The 20,850-nt window shown below is 40.2% G+C and overlaps 1 protein-coding gene across 1 annotated transcript in view; it reads right to left on the bottom strand.

Moving 5' to 3' along the window:
- The window catches only part of LOC111854994 (uncharacterized), a 45,586-nt gene that overhangs the window by 12,290 nt on the left and 12,446 nt on the right, over positions 1–20,850 (bottom strand). The window contains exons 6-18 of the mRNA XM_023833550.2: positions 19,686–19,911; positions 18,243–18,416; positions 17,340–17,417; positions 16,237–16,248; positions 16,052–16,144; positions 15,603–15,656; positions 14,710–14,763; positions 14,540–14,593; positions 14,343–14,396; positions 14,073–14,126; positions 13,660–13,713; positions 11,875–11,928; positions 2,320–2,373 (exon numbers count right to left, since the gene is read on the bottom strand). Coding sequence (XP_023689318.2) covers positions 2,320–2,373; positions 11,875–11,928; positions 13,660–13,713; positions 14,073–14,126; positions 14,343–14,396; positions 14,540–14,593; positions 14,710–14,763; positions 15,603–15,656; positions 16,052–16,144; positions 16,237–16,248; positions 17,340–17,417; positions 18,243–18,416; positions 19,686–19,911 — 1,015 coding nt within the window. The remainder of the gene's footprint in view (positions 1–2,319; positions 2,374–11,874; positions 11,929–13,659; positions 13,714–14,072; positions 14,127–14,342; positions 14,397–14,539; positions 14,594–14,709; positions 14,764–15,602; positions 15,657–16,051; positions 16,145–16,236; positions 16,249–17,339; positions 17,418–18,242; positions 18,417–19,685; positions 19,912–20,850) is intronic.

Genomic DNA, 20,850 nt, shown 5'->3' with positions numbered 1-20,850 from the left:
CAGTGTTTTTATAAATTGCCTTTTGCCCAACAATGTGTCGAAAACACACGCACTGTGTTGTTTGTCATCTTCCTGATCTGATTATTTCCTGCCTTATCAGTCAAGCTTTATCAAGAACATTATTGTATCAGGATGCTTAGCTTGAGGGCTTAGGACCTTCACCGGACTTCAGTTGAGTCAGCAGTCTATAATTCCCAGATTCGGGTCCTTAACTACTCCACTTCCAGCTGTTTTAAGCAGTTTGGTGAAACTGAACACTTATTTTGTGCCATGCAATCTTGTAGCACAGACGTCCTTCATCCCACATCCACGTCATCTTGGATTTACAAATATCGGTTGTAACCACTGGAGTAAAAAGGGATGGACCAGGTCCAAACCCTTGTGACGTTACTGACATCTGTTTGAGGAGGGAAAAAAAATTATTTAAAATCTGTTGCTCCAAATAAGTCCTGTATGATCTACTTCCCTGTCATAATGAGCTTTGTAGACCAGCCCTAACCTAGAAACATGTACTATTAATAGAATAATAGTAATAATATTAATAGAATAAAAGGTCAAAACATCGACAGAATGGGGAATGATTTATTCAGTACCCATAATACTTTGGTGTTTTGTCTTGTGCTACCATGTAATCCCAGTCTGTTTAAATGTGCACGCACGCACACACACACACACACACACGTACACTTGTGCACAGTTCATGTATTCATATTTCTCCATTCATTTCTATGAACATAACCGTATTCCCAACTATGACGATCTTAACCCCCATTCAGCCCTAACCTTAACCATAAGTAACCAATCAAAATACAAGACTTGGGCATTTTTAGTTTTTTGATTGCACTTTTTTTTTTTGATTTTCACAGATTCTTATTAAACTGAGATTATCCCTTGGGGACCGAAAAAATGTCTCCGCAAGGTAAAAAGTTACAGGTTTTTATCACGTGGTGGGGAAACTGGGTCCCCACAATGTTATAATTACAAACACACACACACACACACACAGACATCCACACTGTGTTTGCCTTTTGGCTGCATCCGTGGAAGGGAACAGGACTGAGGGCTAGTCTGGTACACACTGTATTTGAAGCAGCACCGTTTGTGGTTCACATTTGGAGAAACACCACCACCATGTGGATACACTATTTTCAGTTAAAAGGTCCCTCTTCCTCTCATGTGGCTTTATAGCAACGCAAAATAAACAAATGCAACCTATGGATTTTACAGCTTTCTCGTTATGTGGGGGAAAAAAACGGGAAAGCAACAAGCTGTTATTTTCTCATAATGACTGAAAGCCTGATTTCTGCGGATGCCTTCAACCAACACAGTAGGCTACCATTTGTCATGATTCTGTAGATGGTTCCATGTAACATACAGTAAAGCTCATTTGCATGAAAAGATTTATAAATGATTTCTTGTGAGTAAACAGCCCCATAAATCAAATCAAATGTAACCAGATGGTAAGTTTTTTCCTTTAATTTCCTCAAATGTAAAAGGCAAACATTAAAATAATAAGTTTATGCTGAGCTTTAATGTGATTGTTTCTCGAAAACAAAGAGAGACTTAGAAGTAAGATAATATATAAACCTATACAAACTATATTGAATTGTTAAATATAAAACAAATTGTGTTATTTGGTGAATGTTCCTCAAAGAACATAATGGAATTCATGCAAGCAAGTATATGACAGATCTATTTGGTATGTCCTACATACCCCAAGCGCATGGGTCATGTTATGTTTATATAAATAAGGGTAGAATGAATACCAGGAATAGAGCATCTGTGACAGGTGTAGAACCAATAGGGGCTCAAAATCACATTCTCTTTGAAACCCATCCATCCATCAATTTTCTGAATCCGCCCATCTGCCATTCAGGGTTGCAAGGGGGTGTGAAAGCCCATCCCAGAGAGTACAGGTGCAAGACAGGGAACAACCAAGAACAGGGCGCCAACCCGTCGCAGGGCACAGTCAAACACCAGTCACTCACACATACACACCTACAGGCAATGTGAATCACATTATTATATAGATTAGCCTCAGCATGTTTTTCGACTCTGGGGGGAAACCATAGAATCCAGAGGAAACCGCACAACAACACAGGGAGAACATGCGCACACACATGGAACCCGGGTGGAGACTCGAACCTGGGTCCCAGAGGGGTGAGGCGACCACTGCACCTCCGTGCCACCCCTCTTTTTGAAACCACGCACTGAAAAAAATCCCAACAAGAGACAGAGGATCATCACTAACATTTAATTAATGCAATTTTAAACGGGACCTTTATTGCAAAGGCAGGAAGTTTCTGGATGCGGACTCACCGAAATTCCTCTCGGTCCCTCTGCCCCCGGAAACCCAAGACTTCCTTTCTCGCCCTGAAAAATGAAAATAGCAATATCAGAGATGAATCCCACCCAAAAACAGAACTGCAAATGCAAAGTTTGAATAGCAGTTTGACATTCTACGATTTAGGAAACTCTTCAAAGTTATATGTGTATGTTTCCCTATAAAAGAACCCTAATCCATACAAACACACCAGGAGGTTATTGTAATTATTTTCTACTCTAAGGGCATGTGCATAATTACATGTAAAACTGTCACCATGCAAGTATTAAACTGCAGAGGTCCAGTCAACACTTACCAATTCATGTTCAACGTATTCATACACATGTTGTGCTATTTATTACTTCTGACCTTAACAGTAAGACAGCGGCCCCCGAATTCTGTCACACGTTCAACTCTACTCATGCATATTTCATTATTTAAAGAATTAAGAATAAAAATTTCAAAATATACTATTCTACAGTGCCTTAAGTAAATATGAGCACCTGCATTAGTGTCTGTCAGTCATGGGGCCTGGTGAGTGTACTGTACAGGCTTCAATTCCACACAAGCACATACTGTAATTGCTGTGCATATATCACCAGATTTCTCTCTCTCTCGCTCTCTCAAACAATGGTTGCTAGCAGTTAAACGAGCAATGGAAATCCATACACTGGACTTGACAGAGCAATCATTAACCTCTCAATGTTCCTTGAAGGACATAAAACGTTGGTTTTTTAAATGAAAAGACTGCAGAACACCTTCGAGTTACAGACCGAAAACTTGAAGGAATAGATTTAAATGGAATTCTCCATTTCTAATACATATTTATGTTTGGTTTCTTTATAAATCATGCGTCAGTGGTACAATAAAGGAACTCAGTTAGGCTTTGCCGCAAGTTCCTTTGACACGCTCCGCTTTCCAAGCACATAAATAAAGATGCAACCAGAAGTCTGTGTAATCATGAAAAGAATTCACCCTGATTAACCTATAAAAAGCATTCATAAATCTTTAATGGTTGCGGACATTACAATCTGACAAGTATCCGTTTTCATTCCGTCCAATATTCAATTACACAGAAAACAAGTTGCTTTGTTTTGACCGTATTTGTTGCAGTGTAATCTCGCTCACTTTGTATCGTGCTAATTTGTTTGTTTTTAGCTCAGATGGTAAGATGACAACTGACCATGATTTGATGAAACAATATTACAGAAAATTATTGACATTTGCCATTAGCACATCGAAAGCACAAAGAACTAATGTCAGATATGTGCATAATGAAGCAGTGTGAAAATATATCGTAACATTTTTCTTAAAGCAGTCATTATAATGTATTATAGATACCTTCATAATGCATTATAATAGTCAGTATAAGCCATTATAATGCACTATGGGCTATTTATAATGAATTACAGATGAGTGCTTCATAGAGCATTCATAATGCATAACAATCATGGTTATATGTGTTGTCTCTTTTATGAATGGTTATAGCCATGTTTATAATGCTTTATGAATGCATTAAAATTCATTATGAAGGTATCTATAATGCATTACACATGGGTGCTTTAAGTAAAGTGTTACCAAATATACTTATATATTGTACAGCTGGCTAATAGAACTTTAAATTGAAAAATCCCACTACAGTGAAGGACACAATAGTACTTCTTGGAACCTTATTGCTTGTAACACGACTTCTTGGAACATCATTATTACAATAATTCATGTGAATAATTTTCCTTCTGTTCACATTCTCATTCGTTGCTCAGACATGATCTGGGTAGAATACCCAGCAGATATAATTATTCAGAAATATTTAAGTTAATTTAGATTAATTCTTATGGGATATTTTAATCTAGGGGTATTATACATACATGATTACTTACAACTTAACCATTGTACTGAACTCAATGTCTGGCACATAAGCCATAAAGCTTATGTGCCAGAAATCACTGCAGGTATATCTTTAATACAATGACCATACCTAGTGGTGACTGACCATAACCGACGTAGTCCATGTGCAGAAAATCGAGTAATTTACTCAGTGGTGATCTGGTGAGGTGCAGTGGGATTGACAGACCTTGCTTTTGAAACTGAGTTACACTGCTCTGAATCATTGCAGTTCTGGTTATTGCATAATCAGCAGAAGCTATACAATTGCCTTAACATATTTCCCATCTCAAACAAATGCATATAATTTCAGAAATACAGCAACGATGTCACTTGCACAGGATAGGTAAACTTTAGGCGTACATCAAATAAACTGAAAGTGTGATATTGTTTCCAATTACATAGTACTGTAAAGTGCAATATAGCAAAGGAAAATGGGGAAGTAACAGGGCTGCTACTACAATCTGAAATTTCTTGTTAATTTTTTCTATAAGAAGCACTGAGCAAATAACTAGAGACAATGATGGTTTCATGAAGGACCATACCTTGCATAGAGTCTTTGAAGGCTTTTCATATCAGACATATTTACAGTATATATCAAGTTCATATCTCAATAAGTGGCTACATAAGATTCAGTTTTTTTGTTTGATCATCTCACATTTAATTCTAGACTTTATGTTACTTAGTTGCAGTAGAAGGTCCTTCTGTGTTGGAGAATTTGTTTATCTTTCCCAAGATGTTTTCTTCTCATGTTCTTTGGTTGCTATAAAACGAAAGTTGTCCTTGGGTAAAAATATTGGTTTTGGGAAAGAAACGGAGCATCGCAATCACATTACAGTCCCATTACACACATGGACGATGTATAAAGGGTCTTTTTCAAATGCTGTCCCAGCTTTTGGATTCAGGTCTTATTTGCCATTTATTCCTGTCCAAGTTCAACGTTGGGCATGTGGCGCTTAGAACGGCCAGCCCCACAAACGGCAAAAATACATTTCGTCATCGCAGCCACTGAGCACAAGCTTCCTTTTTATGTCCGAACAAAGGTGAGCCACTATTTTCACACTCCCATTTGGGTAGTCCAGAGCTTAGAGTGACAACCGCCTGATGATTTCTATAAAAACAAACATTTTGCACAGGATATGCTGTAACTGCTGCTAAAAAAAAAGAGTCAATGGCAGTTGTAAACCCAAATAAACAGATTACCAGACACAGCACTTTAAATGTTGAACTGGAAGGTAGCTGAGGAGGGAAGGGCTCTCGAACACACAGGCCACAGGTATATTCCACCAAAAATTCAAAATCCATTACTCTACTGTTGCTCCTTTAATTTTTCTAAAAAAAAATTCTCCCATCCATATACAGAAGTTATGAATATCAATTGTGCAAGTTACTGAAGTTACTAGTACAGTGGTCAACTTTGATTTTAGGTACTGAACGTGTGTCTTTGACTTTTACATCTGAAGTTATAAAGTAACCATTCTAAATAGGCGAAAAATTGGCGCATTTCAACATGAACCATATCGGGCCCTATACGGTTATATATTTTAAAGTACATAATATTTACACTAGTTGGTTTAAAAGGTATTTCTGCTCAGCAGCTTAAAGCAATGTCAATAAGCAGGAAATGCTAGTAATCTCTTACATATACTGGAAAACCTTTAAGTTATGCTTATCCTAACTAAATTAAATGATAGGGCATAAACTTTGATATTACATGCAAATACTAGTATAAAACTAAGATTAAGCTTGTTTAACTCACTGTAGAAAGCTTTACTAGGCCAACAGCTTGCCAAAGCACACACCACTGGGTTTAAATATGAAGCATAGCTGGCATTTTCAGGAATGTACACTGTAATCATGACTAAACCAAAAATATGGTCTCGTTAGCTATGCGGACTGGACAATGCAGTGGACTCTAAGCGTGTTTCTGAGCAGAAGGGTTTAAACAAATAAAAGCTTTATTCCTGGAAAGGACTTGAAATGAGCTCAAGGCTCCTTTAAGGTGTGTGAGTGTGTTTCCTTTAATATGCAGTTTTAAGGCCTCATATGGGAAAACAATTCCTAGAATGTAAGGCTGAAAGACTGAAAAGTTAACCTGATTTAAATAACTCCTGCTGGGAGGCTCTAAGTAGGTGGATTATGCCTGAAGTGTATGACATTATCTGCTCTCGGTCAGGCGTCAGGCTCATCGGTCATGTTGTGAGCGTGGGCGATGGAAGCTGAGGTTGCAGTTAAAAGAACCCGGGGGCCACGTGGGTGGGGCAGGGCCTCTCCCCCTCTGCCCCCTACACACATGCTTCACACAGGCACAGAATGAAGACTTCAGCAGACCTGCAGGCACACAAAAACATATGCAGGCATAAAAGGCACCCGTAAAAAACAGAAGTGCATCTCCCCATAGCTTCCCGCCATTAAATTCAATGAGGGGACTGCATTCTCATTTCTGGCCTAGCGTACGAGTTGTTGACTTTAAGACCTCACAGCAGAAATAATGCTACAATTGATTTTATTTTAATAAAGCTTTATTACATTATACCAGCTGGATTAGCTTTTAATACGAGTTCTTTGTACAGCCAGCATGTTTCATTTATATTTTACAGTCAATTGTGTGTAACTTCAGACCTCTTGATTGCATGTTGTCTAGAGAAACATAGTGCTCACAGCTGAATCCACTGCTGTGCTTTTGTGTGTGAATTTTAGAGTACTTGGCATCGGCATGCAGCACCAAAACGCCGCCCCTATAAAACTGCTCCCATCTCGTTGGCCACATCAAATCTTGCACTGGTTAATTATTCACCCAGTTTGGGCACTGCTCTGGGCAAACGGTTCAGCCTGAAAATGGAGCTGACCTGTACATTCTCTGTAGTTGTATCAAATCGTATCCTGAATTTCGAATAATGTTGAAATCGATCAATTTAATCATCATGAAGGATGACATGTCAGGAACATTGCTGCATCACACCTCCTTGGTTGGGGGTTTACATCATGCTTCTACTCTGTGTGTGCTTTCTGTGGGTTTCTTCTTGCAGTCCAAGGACATGCTTTAAGCCTAATGTGTCTTTAAATGTCTGTTTGCCTTGTGATGACCAGGCATCCCATGCGGGGTATATTCCTGCCCTGTGCTGCTTGGGATTAGATTCATACCCTCCCCTTTCCCCATCTAGGATAAATATTTGGAAGATTAATTAAAGATTAATTAATTTTTTTTCCACAAGCAATGCATTTTATGAACTTATTGCCTAATTCCAGAGTTAAGCTAACAAATAATCTCCAATTTAACTATTATGCCATTAACTAGTGAACTAAATACAGTTTAATACGGTTCCTGTATAGTGGCCTGTTTTTCCCTACCACACAGGATGTGAATGAAGCTCTCGTGTAAACAGGAGAGACGCCAAGGACTGTGCAAATAGGAGCCAGCTGTGCGGAGATGTGACACACCGGACAGAGGAGGACCAGATAGGCTCCGCTCACCTGACGGTGACACAGCTAAGAGAAGCATGATGAGCAGCTCTGGGAAGAAGATCACCATGCAGAGAACGCTGGTTCAGCACAAAACGAGGAAATAAGCCCACATGTTTGGGTTTTCCTTTGCTACTCTGTCTAAGCAGGAGAATGTTCTGGAATCCATATCAGAAATACAAGTGACGATACAACACAAGCAGACCTCAGAAAGTCTGCTCAAGTGTGAAATATTATATTGGGATACTAGCCACAAAGGCTTATTTGAACAAGTGACATTCGTCCTACTGTGTATCCATCCATCAGTTCATTTTCCATAACCACTTATCCATGCAAAACAGCATAATTCAGTTAGCTAACGTGCGGGCTGTAATTCCCTGAACGACGGTGCCATTATGAGATGCACGTTTTTCGTAAACAGTGTTCTACCGCTGATTCAGTCTAATTGCCGTTCTGATTAGGTTTGATAGCGAAGTGCCTGATGAGAGCTGGATGCTGTCATGGCTACTGCTAACGATAATATCCACGCTAACAAGTAACGCACGGCCTCGGCGAGTCTGCAAGATAAACACTGTGTGAAGGTTTAATCCTGATATATTAATAAGGTGCGTATTGTGACCCGCAATTAGCTTGGCGGAATGGGGAATTAATGAATGCAAGCAGGGAATGCAAAAAAACACGAAGATGATTAGCAGAGAATGTAATGCATGCTATCATATAATGCATATGGTGTAATACTGACCAAAAACTCTTTGCAAATATGGGTATGTGGAAGCCTTCAGGGCAGGAATTACAGTCTGTTAATTTTCCAAAGCACCATCTGTCAGAAAACGTTGCAATTAATCAAGTATAATCGGTGTTTCCACAATGTCAATGACGACAGCATCCTAAAAGCAAAGTAAACATTTTTTAACAGGCACTTAATAATAAACAAGTGCTATACAAAAAAATAAATATTCAGCTACCCACTTAAAAACTACTGATTAAGGGGTATTGCCTCCTGGGAGACACAGAATCGCCTACAAAGGTCTCTCTACACTGTTCCGGAAATTAATTCAATTTATTTTGTTTAAGGCTGCCTTTATAATACTGTACATTTTTCACTGTCAGACGTGCAGCTACATTTCATTTTAAATAGCTAAGAACTACACAAACTTATTTTTATTGAAACAGCAACTGAATCACAGTTCAAATGGGAAGTCCATATTGTTTTTTAAGCATATCCATTCATCTTCTAACCATGTATGCTGGTCAGCATGATGGGGCTTTGGAGCCCAGACAGCGCAGTGCACAAGGCCGGGGTCAGGGCCAACTCTAGCTACAGGCAGAATAGGTCGTTGTCTAGGGCCCCCAAATGACCTGGCTTGCGGAGGAAGTGAAGTCAACTTCCATTTTCTTGGTAGGGAGGCCTCCCAAGTAAGCTCTGCCTAGGTCCCTTGCAAAGGTAGAATCGGGCCCAGCAGGGCTACACCCTGGATGGGATGCCAGTGCGTCCCATCGCACAGACACGCACACACACAATCAGGCAGCACGTAGAGATGCCAACTGCATGGCTTTGGACTGCAGGTGGAAAATTACACAACCCAGGGAGAACATGCAAACTCCACACGCTCAGAGAGCGGCCACCAGTCACACCACAGGACCTCTCACACACACTATACCTTGCGATACAGAACAGGGGCTGACCTACAAATTCTGGGCCCCATGACGAAATGTCACCTTGGGTCCCCCACTAGGGTCGCCACTGTCAATCTTAAGAAATAAAAGTCCCCCAATGGTAGAATTTGCACAGTGGTGGAATAATATTCTCCACGCATATTATATTTTTCATATATATATATATATTCAGAAGCCCCTAGAAAGTGCTGGACCCCATGAATCTGCCAGGGTATCCCTGCCCCTATGACGCCCCTGGTGCTGAACATATGTTTGACTTCATGCTGCTCAGGGAGCCTTTACGCACCTCTAAACATAAAGGAAAGAGTAGAGGCTCTGTTCTCTCTGATCATGGGCTGTAATATGGGGGTTCACTGTAAGGCAGGGGTGGCCAATCTTATCCGCAAAGGGCCAGTGTGAGTGCAGGTGTTTGGGATAACCTGTAGGTCAGCTGTTCAAACCCCGGTGTGAGGACTCTTAAGCCAATCAGTCCTCTAATTAGTAATCTAATTAGGGAGCTGCAGCGAAAATCCAGACACGCAACGGCCCTTTCTGGATAAGACTGGCCATCCCTGCTGTATGGCATATTCAGGCAACATGGATAAATGACTTGTTATGGAAAGAAAACTAAAAATTAAAGGGACCAGTATGATAAGAACTGAGAAGGAGCATGCAGGAAAATGTGGGCTAACATGAAAATATTTAGCTTTTTAAACTGGGTAGTGAACTTCCAAGGAGACTGTTGTGCATATTACTCCTATAGTAGTGCCACGGTGCAGCTGATGCAGGCAGAGTCTGCTTGACACGTGTTTTCTTCTTTGGAGAAACTTACTCTTTGATAGTGATAACTTAATTTATTAACCTTTGACATTTCTTTTGTCTTTCATTCCCAATATGCACATATGTGCACCTATTGCACTGAGCCCAAAGCCCACATGTGTTTACGTGAATAAACATACCAACTTAACACATTTAACACAACATGGTTAGCAGACATATAATGAACTCGAATAATGAACAACTGTGAACAGGTAATTGACCATTTACCCCACCCAAGTCACATGTCACGTGATCCACAAACATGGCTCCTACAGATATATACAATACTGTGCGAGAGTCTTAGGCAGTCTAAAACATTATGCCTGTAAAGGTCTGTTGGCTTAACCATTTCAAAACCTCTCCTAAAGTCACCCCAGTATTTACAATAATCATCCAATGCACCCCTGCTGACTTCACTAGCTCACCTCATATGGCTAATCAATACCTCTCTGACTTATTGGAGAACAGAAGAAATTCCAGTGAGTATTAATTGTGTTTTTTTCCATATGTTCTGATGTTAAAATGTGTTTTGTGTTCTGAGCAAATACACTCTTCCTAACCAGATAAATAGCTTTAAACCTTTCCTTTGACTGCCTAGGACTCTTGCAGAGTACTTATATATACGGTATGCAGTAAAATATGAGCACCGACCTAAGCGACTGGAATATCAGACAGTCGTTTATTACTGACTTTCTGCTTAATTAATACAGCTACTCACCATGAACGAATCAATCAGTATAATAAAACCACTGTCCTACGCTAATGCTTTTTAAAGCTACCAGAATTCTTGTGTTAGCTAGATACTCACTGGGGGAAATAATAAGGAATGATCAGACAGTGGGGTGACATTGTGGGTCACAGGCGTTTCTCTTGCGCAGTTAGCAGCAAGAATTCATGAGCAACGGCTGTAAGATGCCATTGGCAGCAGCCCCTGCCTTCCAGTAAGCTGAAGCATCCTGGAGCTGGGAATTAACTGGGAATACTAAATGACACACACTCCACCAAATCACTCCAAGCAAGTTTAAATAGGTTTAAGGTTTTTGACTTAAAGTATATCCGTTCTCTTAAAACAGGGGTGTCAAACTCCAGTCCTGGGGGGCCGGAGCCCTGCACATTTTTGGGTTTCCCCTTATTTGAGTCACCTGATTTACCTCCGTGCAACTCCTTGTGCTAATTACCACACAGCTCTTGAGCCGAATCATTTGTGGGGGAACTGGGAAAGAACTAAGCTACACAGGTCTCTGGCCCCCCCAGGACAGGAGTTTGACATCCCTGTCTTAAAACAAACAGTTAAGTCTGTACCATTCAACATCATTTTTCTATGACATTAAAATGTAATTAATTGATAAATTAGATTAAAACAACCCATTCATTTCAGAATGGACAAATTAAATTTATTCTCTGCTCATCATTTAATGTAATTCATAGATAAGCAAATCCAAGTTAGCCCGTTTAATTATTACAAACTTAGTGGAAGTATAAAACAAAACAAATATTAAGTTTGTGTACAGGAGCAATAGGATCTGGAATGGATTTCAATGTACTTTTGATTTGATTGGTACAGACAAATTCTCATTGTTGGGTGACTGTTACTGAAACATACAAATTCATCCCTGATGTATTATTATGACATTCCTGTCTGTATACAAATGCTCTGACAATTTAGAGAATAGAAAATCATTCTTCCGGTTTCAGGTCCTGTTTTCTGTAAGAGGAGTGAAATCACTCACCTTCTGCCCTAGTGGCCCTGTCAGCCCATCTCTACCTGGGGCCCCAAGCTCCCCCTGCAAAGAAAAATAAACCTTTTCAGGGAAAAAAAATGGGCTACTGCACTACTTAATGCTAAACTCTTCCCCTCGCCAGCCAAAACAAGCATAATTATAATAATTAAGCCCCCAACTCCTGCCTATGCTGAAGCCTGGAGGGTAGAGAATGAATAAAACAGTCCAGCTGAGCTCTGGAGGATCACGCGTGAGTGGAGGAGCAGCAGAGGACCAGCATCGCCGGATGAGCGTAACAGGACTTTTCCATGTGCTGATTAGCCGCAGCCACCTGAGCCGTGACATGTTTCACGCCGCTGCTAAGCACGGCAGATGCTATCATACTCCATATCCCGACATCGCTTGTCAGCAAACCCTTTGCAGGGCTTTTTCAATCCAGCGTGAATGGGAGGCTTTCAGAGGGAGCTGCATGGTCAACTGCTCAGCTGACCACCCAGGAAACGAATATACCATGAAGGAGAAGAGTAATTCACACAAAACCCAGTCACTCTGGGCTGCCCCCAGGGGTGTTGGTGGGGGGCACAGATACCCTGGCAGATTTAGGGGGCTCAGCATTACATGGTTCCATGAGTACACCAAATAAGTTATACGCTTCTGGAAAATTCTACAATAAACGTGAGAATTTTACCATTGGGGACCCCCACTCCCGACTCAGCAAATTTTATTTTTGGGGAGTGACATCCCATATTTCTCCAGAGAGTGGCAACCCTAGCTGGGCAACCAAGCCAAATTTTTTTTTCCACAGCCCAGAATTTCTAGCTACCCCCCCTGACTGTCCCGTCTGCAGAATGCTTGCAAACACACCAGGTTACAATGTCTATTGGAGAATTGGAGTATGTTTAGCAGTTAGTTTACTGATTACTATGAAGTGCAGAATACTAGGAGAATTCCTGTCTGCTTAATGGCATAATATAGAGAAATTGTATATCGGTAGTTAATTATAAAATCATAAATTGAACATTTTCAACAGAGAGATTTCCTAATGACATAAATAATGTAACTGGCAGCTTTGCATTTTACCATTTCTAAGTAAAATCAGCTCCACAAATGACCTTGGTCCTGAAATTCTAAATGCTTAACTTCAGCTGTTCTGGTCCATCTGACCAGCCTGTTATTATTATTGTTTGTTTATAGTACGCACACCCAAAAATATTACCCAGAATATTTTACTCAAAACGTCCAGCATAAACTTTATAATAACAAAAAATGTTATTAAGTGTTATTCTGAACATTGGATGATTTTGGGGGGATTGTTCAAAACATTTATTAGATATTACGCTGCTGAATTTCGCACTCAGCAAACAATATCAACAGACAAAGAAAAGCTACTCCACAGAACTGCTGTATATTTATGCTACATTTAAATTACATGAAGTAAACTTCCCGCACTGCTGTGATTATTCCAGCACAGCATAACTGAGCCTTTTCATCCTTCATGCCTCATTTTTCTTAATTTCTCCGCATTTCTTATTATATGCCAGCTGTTAATGAAACAAATAGATGCCAGGCAAGATAAATAAATTGTTCAAGAAGGATGATTCATGTTTTCCATCCTTTACAGGATAAATTACGACCTACTTACATCAGTGATTCTTTTCCTATGTGATGAAAGCCCAGGCAATACAATAAAAGGTATCAAGCAGCACAACAACTCCGACGACACAGAACAGGAAGCCAGAAAACACCAGAAGTATCATCACAAGTTAAACACCACAACATAGGTATCATTCATACCTTCCGTCCTGGTTGACCTGGTGAACCTGGAGCTCCTCTAATTCCTTGGCTTCCCTAAAAAAATGAATTAATTTTATCTTATGATAAGTGCGTTACGTATGCAGTGCAGTCCATCAAACTCGTGATTGCTCAGGTTATTTTTGGGTTTTTTTTACTGGCAACTTCGCTGTATTCCTAATTCAAATTCTTCTTGGTCTGAAAAGTTCAAAGCATCCATCTTCCAACCATATGTCCATTAACAGATTTTGGAGTTCCTGAGATAAGTTTCAGATTAAATGTATTTGTTGTAATTGAAGTCAATCCAGTGGTCTTAATAACATGCTTTAGGCCCATCCAACCATCCGTTCATCCATCTATTTTCCAAAACCATTTTTCCAGTGCAGGGTCATGGTGCACGTTTTGTTTATTCGTACCTTTTCTCCTGGTTTTCCCACAGTGCCTGAAAGTAACTGTGAACCAGCTGGGCCCTTCAGTTGAAAGGAAACATTTTGTGAATATGGACATTAAAAATAAGATATCTTTTGATTTGACCTGCTATTCTCCTTCGATTATTGATCTCAGATCTACACATATCGGTTTTGATCAAGAACCCCTGCAGAATTCATGGATGTAAGATAATCCAAGTAGCTCACTGCCTTACTCCAACTCAGAGAAATGAGAGAGGGGAGATGGCGAGCCTTTACCATCGGTCCTGGAGCTCCCGGGCTTCCCGGTAAGCCTGGTGTTCCTTTGTCACCCTGCGTAAAAAACAACACAAAAGAAATCACATGACAAACTTCAAGAATCCTGGGAGATTCAAAGTTCTGCTTTCTGATTGGGTATTGAGCTCCCTTAAATTTCATCTCTTTCTACGCTATATTCAAAAAGTATAACACCTTACTTTGTCACCTTTCAGGCCGGGGTGTCCTCTAGACCCGGGCAATCCTGCGCCACCCTACAAAGGAGTTGAAAACAATATTTGTTTGTCTATTAGAACATTCAACGAGGGAAAGTACAGCCAATGATTTCACATTGTCACGCAGGACAAAACATAGGTTATGGGTTCTATACCTTCGGCCCTGGCGTCCCAGGGTTTCCCGGCAGACCCTGTTCACCACGACTGCCCTGCATAAGCACATTGAACAAATTATGATCCAGTATGAAGATTACCAATAGATCAGGGCTGGATCTGGTAACTTTTCATTGCCCTTGAGCGTTAGTCTAGTGCTGGCAGATTTATAAAATTCAGCTACTGTAGCTCACACTGGATGAATGGATTGGGTGGATTTTAAAACGGATCAGCTGGGAGGATAAGCGAGGAAGCACGGAAGCAGCATATTTGTATATGTTTGTTTTTAGAGTTCAGGGTTTTGTCTTTCTTTTCATACTGGTTTTGGCTTTTCCTGAATGAGCAAGTTCTGTTCCTTAAGCGGTACAGTTTTTAAGAATAAGGCCAAGCCTGACAGCACATTTTCAGTTTTACTTAATTTACATCTAGAAGATAAAACTGTTTTGAAACGGATATATCTGTCAAAAGATCACATCAAAAGACAGGTCACACCGTAAGTGCCAGCGGAAAGGAAGCTCAGGTGTTGTGTGATACTGCAGGAAGGAATTCGTTTGCCTGTTTGTTTAGATTTCACTGAAAGGTTTCTGAGACTATATGACTGAAATGCACACCAGTTAATACATAATTATTTACGTAAACATTTCAAACTATGTCAAAATTCATTTCTGATCATGAATTATATAGAGATTCCGTAACGAAATGCAATTTTTCATATATAACTAGAAAAATTTCTTGCTTTTTCAATCACCACAGGAGGTTTGGCTTAACGTAAGAAAAAGTACAAATCAGATACCTTATCCCTGCCTAAAGACAAAGATGTAGGTCATTAAATGTCATTTACAAAGAAAGGATGAAAGGGCATTAAACATGTCTGAATATGGGGGGCAGTACTCACAGGCTTACCATCAGGGCCAGGGGGTCCTGCCTTTCCCTTTTCTCCCGGAAGACCCTGAGGAGATTAAAAAAAAAACGTTTGGTTTTTATGTGGAGTCCTAGACCTGAACGACGTTCATGTAATGGATTTCCAGGAGGTGTACAAACCCTCATCGAAGGACATATGACAAATACAAACTGGAGCAAGACTTTGGTACCTATTTAACAGTAAAAGGTGCACATCTCTCTGGAAAAGTTAAAAATACTGCTTCCATGACATTTGAATGTTAAAGAACCTTCTGTATAAATACTGAGCACAGATTCCCTGCCAGGATTTCCATTCAGAAAACATTGGGAAGGATGAAACAAGCCCAACTGTACAATCGCCGCCAATGAATGTAACAGGAACCGTATGGACCTGTGTCCATTCATGTGCAATCAGACTCGGCCAAAAGAAATATGGGAGCCTACCACAGGACCAGGGGGGCCAGGGGAGCCGGGGGGGGCAGGGGGACCAGTGTGACAGTCGCAGTCCTCCTCACTGGGTGACCGGTCAAGAGGACACTGAACACGAAGCCCGATGTCAGCTGATTAGTTTGTCTTGGATAATGATCATGTGACCACAGCAGTTCTGATTCAGGAACGACTCTACTTACCCTTTCATCATCCTTTGTGAAGAAAAATAAGAAAAGTCATTGTTATTTCCCCAGACAGTCCTAATAATATATGTTTAAAAACAAAACAGACAATTAAGACATTTTGTACTGCACATGAGATAATAATAATAATATGCCAGATCATGTCATGATATGGTTACCAGCACAATCATTTCCATTTGTGTTTCACGGATATCGTGCGTAGTACTTGGTACCCTGACACTTATGTATGGGAAACATTTATGGGACACAGATTTACAACTACAAAGAGTTTTAGGACAATAAAAGACATTTAAATAAATGAAAAGTATAAAGCTATATAAGAGCTGAAGTAAAAAATGTATAGCATGTAAGAAGAGTGTCAATATGTTTCTCTATTGTTCTAACAGTCTCTCGACCATTTTAGTACTAGACAGACAGAGAATAGACCTACTGGGCTGTTGGGGAATGCTTCCATATTCTGGTGCAGTGAATATTCTTATAATATGCTTAAAAAACTAAATTTGCATCATCTACATATTTTGAGAAAATAATTTCAAGCTGTATTCAATCCTTTATTTGATTTAAATTCAATTTAGTTAATTGCTGGAAACATTTAATAAATATAAAGTCTAAATTACAACTAAAGTTTTAGCTATTGTTATTAAAATGTACATAATGTACATAATAGGAAACAAAAACACAATTAATACTCTCCCACAAAATACAAGGTGCCCCATTAAAACTTTTATATGTTGGAACATTTGGAATAATAACCTCCTTTTACACAAATTAAAGCGACTTTCTATCACCAAAGCCCTACAGATGAAGGCATCAGGACCCAATGAGATGTGAGGGTGTTTCCCATGGTGCATTGAGACCACATCAGACATTCAGCAGTAGTACAGATTTTGGGATTTTGGGGAACAACAAATGGTGGACATCAAAGCCGAGATGCTAGAAAGATTTTTCAGGAAACCCGCGCCATGACGGAGATTGAGAGCATCGAGAGCTATTTACTGGAGCAGTGAAAACAAAGCAAATCTCAGCCATGCAACTTAACTCCTAATTGGCATGATAATTTTGAAGGGGTGAGGAATCGAGGTGCAGATTTCACAACTTACCACAGAGAATATTTCACATGCTGTCTCTCTCTCGCTTTGCAGAGGGTCACAGTAAAGCCTCAGCTTCTGTATCTCAATCTAAACATATTTTGAAAGCAAAGTCACGTCATAATTTGCAGTTTAAATCTATGCATATGGGCTGAATAACAGGATTCCTATGAGAGAAATTATTCCTTAATATTTAGGGCTGGAACCCTATTGTATTTGCTAGGATTTTTCATATTAGGTAATACATTGGCATAACATGTCTGTGATAAACAATCATGAATCTTCAATTATTATTATTATTATTGTTGTTGTTATTATTGTTGTTAATATTATTAACAATAATAATAATAATAATAATAACAATAATACTGGGCGCTGCAGTAGCACAGTGGCTTCGGTCTCAGGTCCTATCTGTGTGGAGTTCGCACACTCTCTCTGTGTTCGCTTGGGTTTTCTCCCGGGGCCTCTGGTTTCATCCCACGGTCCACAACGTGCAAGACAGGTTGATTGGTGAGTCTAAATTGGCCCTGTGAGTGTGGGCACCCTGCAGTGTGTTGGCGACTGCCCAGGGTTGGTTCCCGCCTGCGCCCATTGTTCCCGGGATAGGCTCCGTGACCCCAGTTGGGTTTCAGAAAATGGATGGATTATTATTATTATTATTATGCACTATAACAATATGGGGAGCAGGGACCGTAAGGTGTAGAAACACCGAATTTGGTGGATTGGTCCAGAATTCCCCCCAATACTCAGGCCAGCAAAATCACACCTACAGGCCTGATGATGGCGCTATATGCAAAATGCTTTTCATTTTGTGCTACATTTCCTTTTATCATTCTTTGTATATTCCTGCACATAAATCCAGAAACGTTTGCTGACGGAAGGAGCATGGAGACATCATCCCCTCGCCATACTTACTGGAACTGTGGTCTCACTCTGCACCTTCTTGGAGACCTGCGTCTTGCCGTTGATGTAGATGGGGACAGCCGGCTCCAGGGGGCGCTCTTCCAGCTGCACGTCGTCCAGGAAGCAGATGACGCGCCGAGGCTTAACCAGGAGCTTCAGCTGGTGCCAGCCTCCATCAAAGAGCTTCTGTTAGAAGGTTCCAGAAGAGCGGAGGCATTTGAGGCAACTACTCAACAGCCTGTTCCAGCAAACCCCCCTGCTACCCCCCCACCCTCCTGTGTGTATGTACATTTAAATGCATTTTAAATATACAACTTTCAATGTATGCATGAAACATTATGATAAAACGCCAACACGCATTGCACATGACCCAGGAGTAAAACACCCCCTCCTCTCCAGAAGTGCCTTTCCACTTCCATTCATCTGAATGAAGTGTATAATATAAATAATATTTAAATGTGATTATGTGACTCATGGGTAATGCTAATTTCTACAATGATATGTGCCGGGTAAGTGGAGATACTCATTTAAAGTCAGTGAACTGAAGTCTTTACTTAAACAGACTGAAACACTGTCACACATAAATAATATCAAAGGTGCATAAGGATTACAGCCCCCCCCCACCACCTTCATCTGTTATAAATAATTTACAAGGAATCAGTCATAAGATATTAAACTTTGTGTTAAGATTTCTTTCTATTAACTACATGGGAGTTTCCAAGATGTGAAACATACTGATTTATGACTTTGGATTCACAGATGCTCATTTTAACAGCTTCTCTCGACAAGCATAAGATTTATTTCAGCGCGAAAACAGTTTACCTAACGCATAGATCATCTTTGATGTCCGCAATTAATCTCTCGATATTAAACCGGATTTCCTGTGCAAACCAGATTTTCTACACATTGTCTGTCAGTGTATTTCAGGTGCCCTTCAATCGGGCTGCAATGTCACGGGTATTAAATATCGAATTTATATTTTGCCAAACCGAAGTTTCCTCCCTGTGCATGAGTGCAGAGGGAAAAATGGAAAGTCTGCACTGTAACTTTTGCCATCCCGTCTCTCCAAATTGCTCTGATGATGTCTAATGGAATTATGAACGTTTCAAAATTAACTTAAATATGAAAAGGGGTCAGGAGGCCAGATTTCGCCTTTGCACCATCATAATAACGTTCCTGCCCGTGATAGTGAGTGTATTCCAATCCATTAAGCATATGAGAAGGATAACTAATGAGAAACATTAATGGCAGGTTGAAAAGGCTATTATTTATGCTAAGAAATTATTGGCAGGAGATCAAGGTAGAGGGATATTACCCAGCAGCTGACTTCTGCTGTGTGCCCTTCAGAAGTTACAGTCACAAGAAAACTCTTCCATTTTATTGTAAATCTTTTCAAGACTCAACACTCGTCTGCTGAGTTTTCAGGACAGAGCATCACAGGTCAATGTCACTAACCTTGAGGTCCCTGTTATTGAAAATGACAGATTGCTCATCACTAGCGATGCCCGTGGTCATAAAGACAACATGTCTCTCTCTTCCACGGAGGGTCACTGCAGCCTGGGTGACCCCATCTTTGGAGATCACCCTCCAGAGGTCAAACGTCGCTTGGTTTCTTGCCGTCTTCAGTCGAAGAGTGGCCACAAACACGTAGGATGGAGGAAGACCTTCTGGAAAGATTTCCCTAAATGAATAATATTCAAAACAAAAAGCAGATGAGCTGCTAAATAAATCATAAATTTGGTTATCCATATAAATTCAGAAGCCTTCAACTTATGTCAGCTAAAGTTTCTCCCAAGATATGATGTATAGCAAATTGTTTTTAATTATCTTTAGAAATATGCTTTGTGGTTGTTTTGAGCCAACCCTTCTGTGTCCTGTTTATTTTGCCCATTGGGCTTTAACAGGACTAATATCAACAGCTTTGCTATAAAATATCACTTTATCCCATAAATGTGTGGACACATAATGTGGTGTTTTCTATGATTTCTGTATACTCTCACATGACTCACCATATGCATTCTGTCACATGACTCACCATGTGATCTCCCTCACTAGAGATTGTGGCTTTCTCACAATTGTCCCACTTGGTCCACACTTACACACTACCACATTTGACATGCCCGTTCATGCGCTTAGTGCAAGTATTCAGGGGTGTCCTGTTTGTCAAATATGCATGTACTTTATCCACACTTTTGCTAAGGATATAGACCACAATGCACCGCAAGAGTGACGACTAATGTGCATCAAACTCAAGGAAGTCGGCTGACTTATCAGAGCAAAACATGCATCCAAAGGATTTTCAGTTTTGTTGTAGCATGTCTCTTGTTTACCTCTTCAGATATCAAGTGTGTCCCCTTGGTTTCAAGAAATCCCTGCGCACTTGGGCTCTATACATATATCTGTGCACTTCGCTTCTTACGTCAACATACGTCACCACAATGTATAGCATCTCAGACCACTTGGCCTTAAGTGTGCTGAATGGGACAAACCGGTAATATGTTCCGTGTGATCTGCCTCACCCCATGATCTCGGTAATGTTACCCACAAACAGTAGAGTGCTCTTTGATATCACTCTCCTGTTCTCTGTTAAGTCACTCACCCAATATTCTGTGATAACCCT

Source organism: Paramormyrops kingsleyae, chromosome 15, assembly GCF_048594095.1.
Source record: "Paramormyrops kingsleyae isolate MSU_618 chromosome 15, PKINGS_0.4, whole genome shotgun sequence".
NCBI lineage: Eukaryota > Metazoa > Chordata > Actinopteri > Osteoglossiformes > Mormyridae > Paramormyrops > Paramormyrops kingsleyae.
The sequence above is the reverse complement of the archived record's forward strand: the minus strand, read 5'-3'. Positions and strand labels throughout refer to the sequence as shown.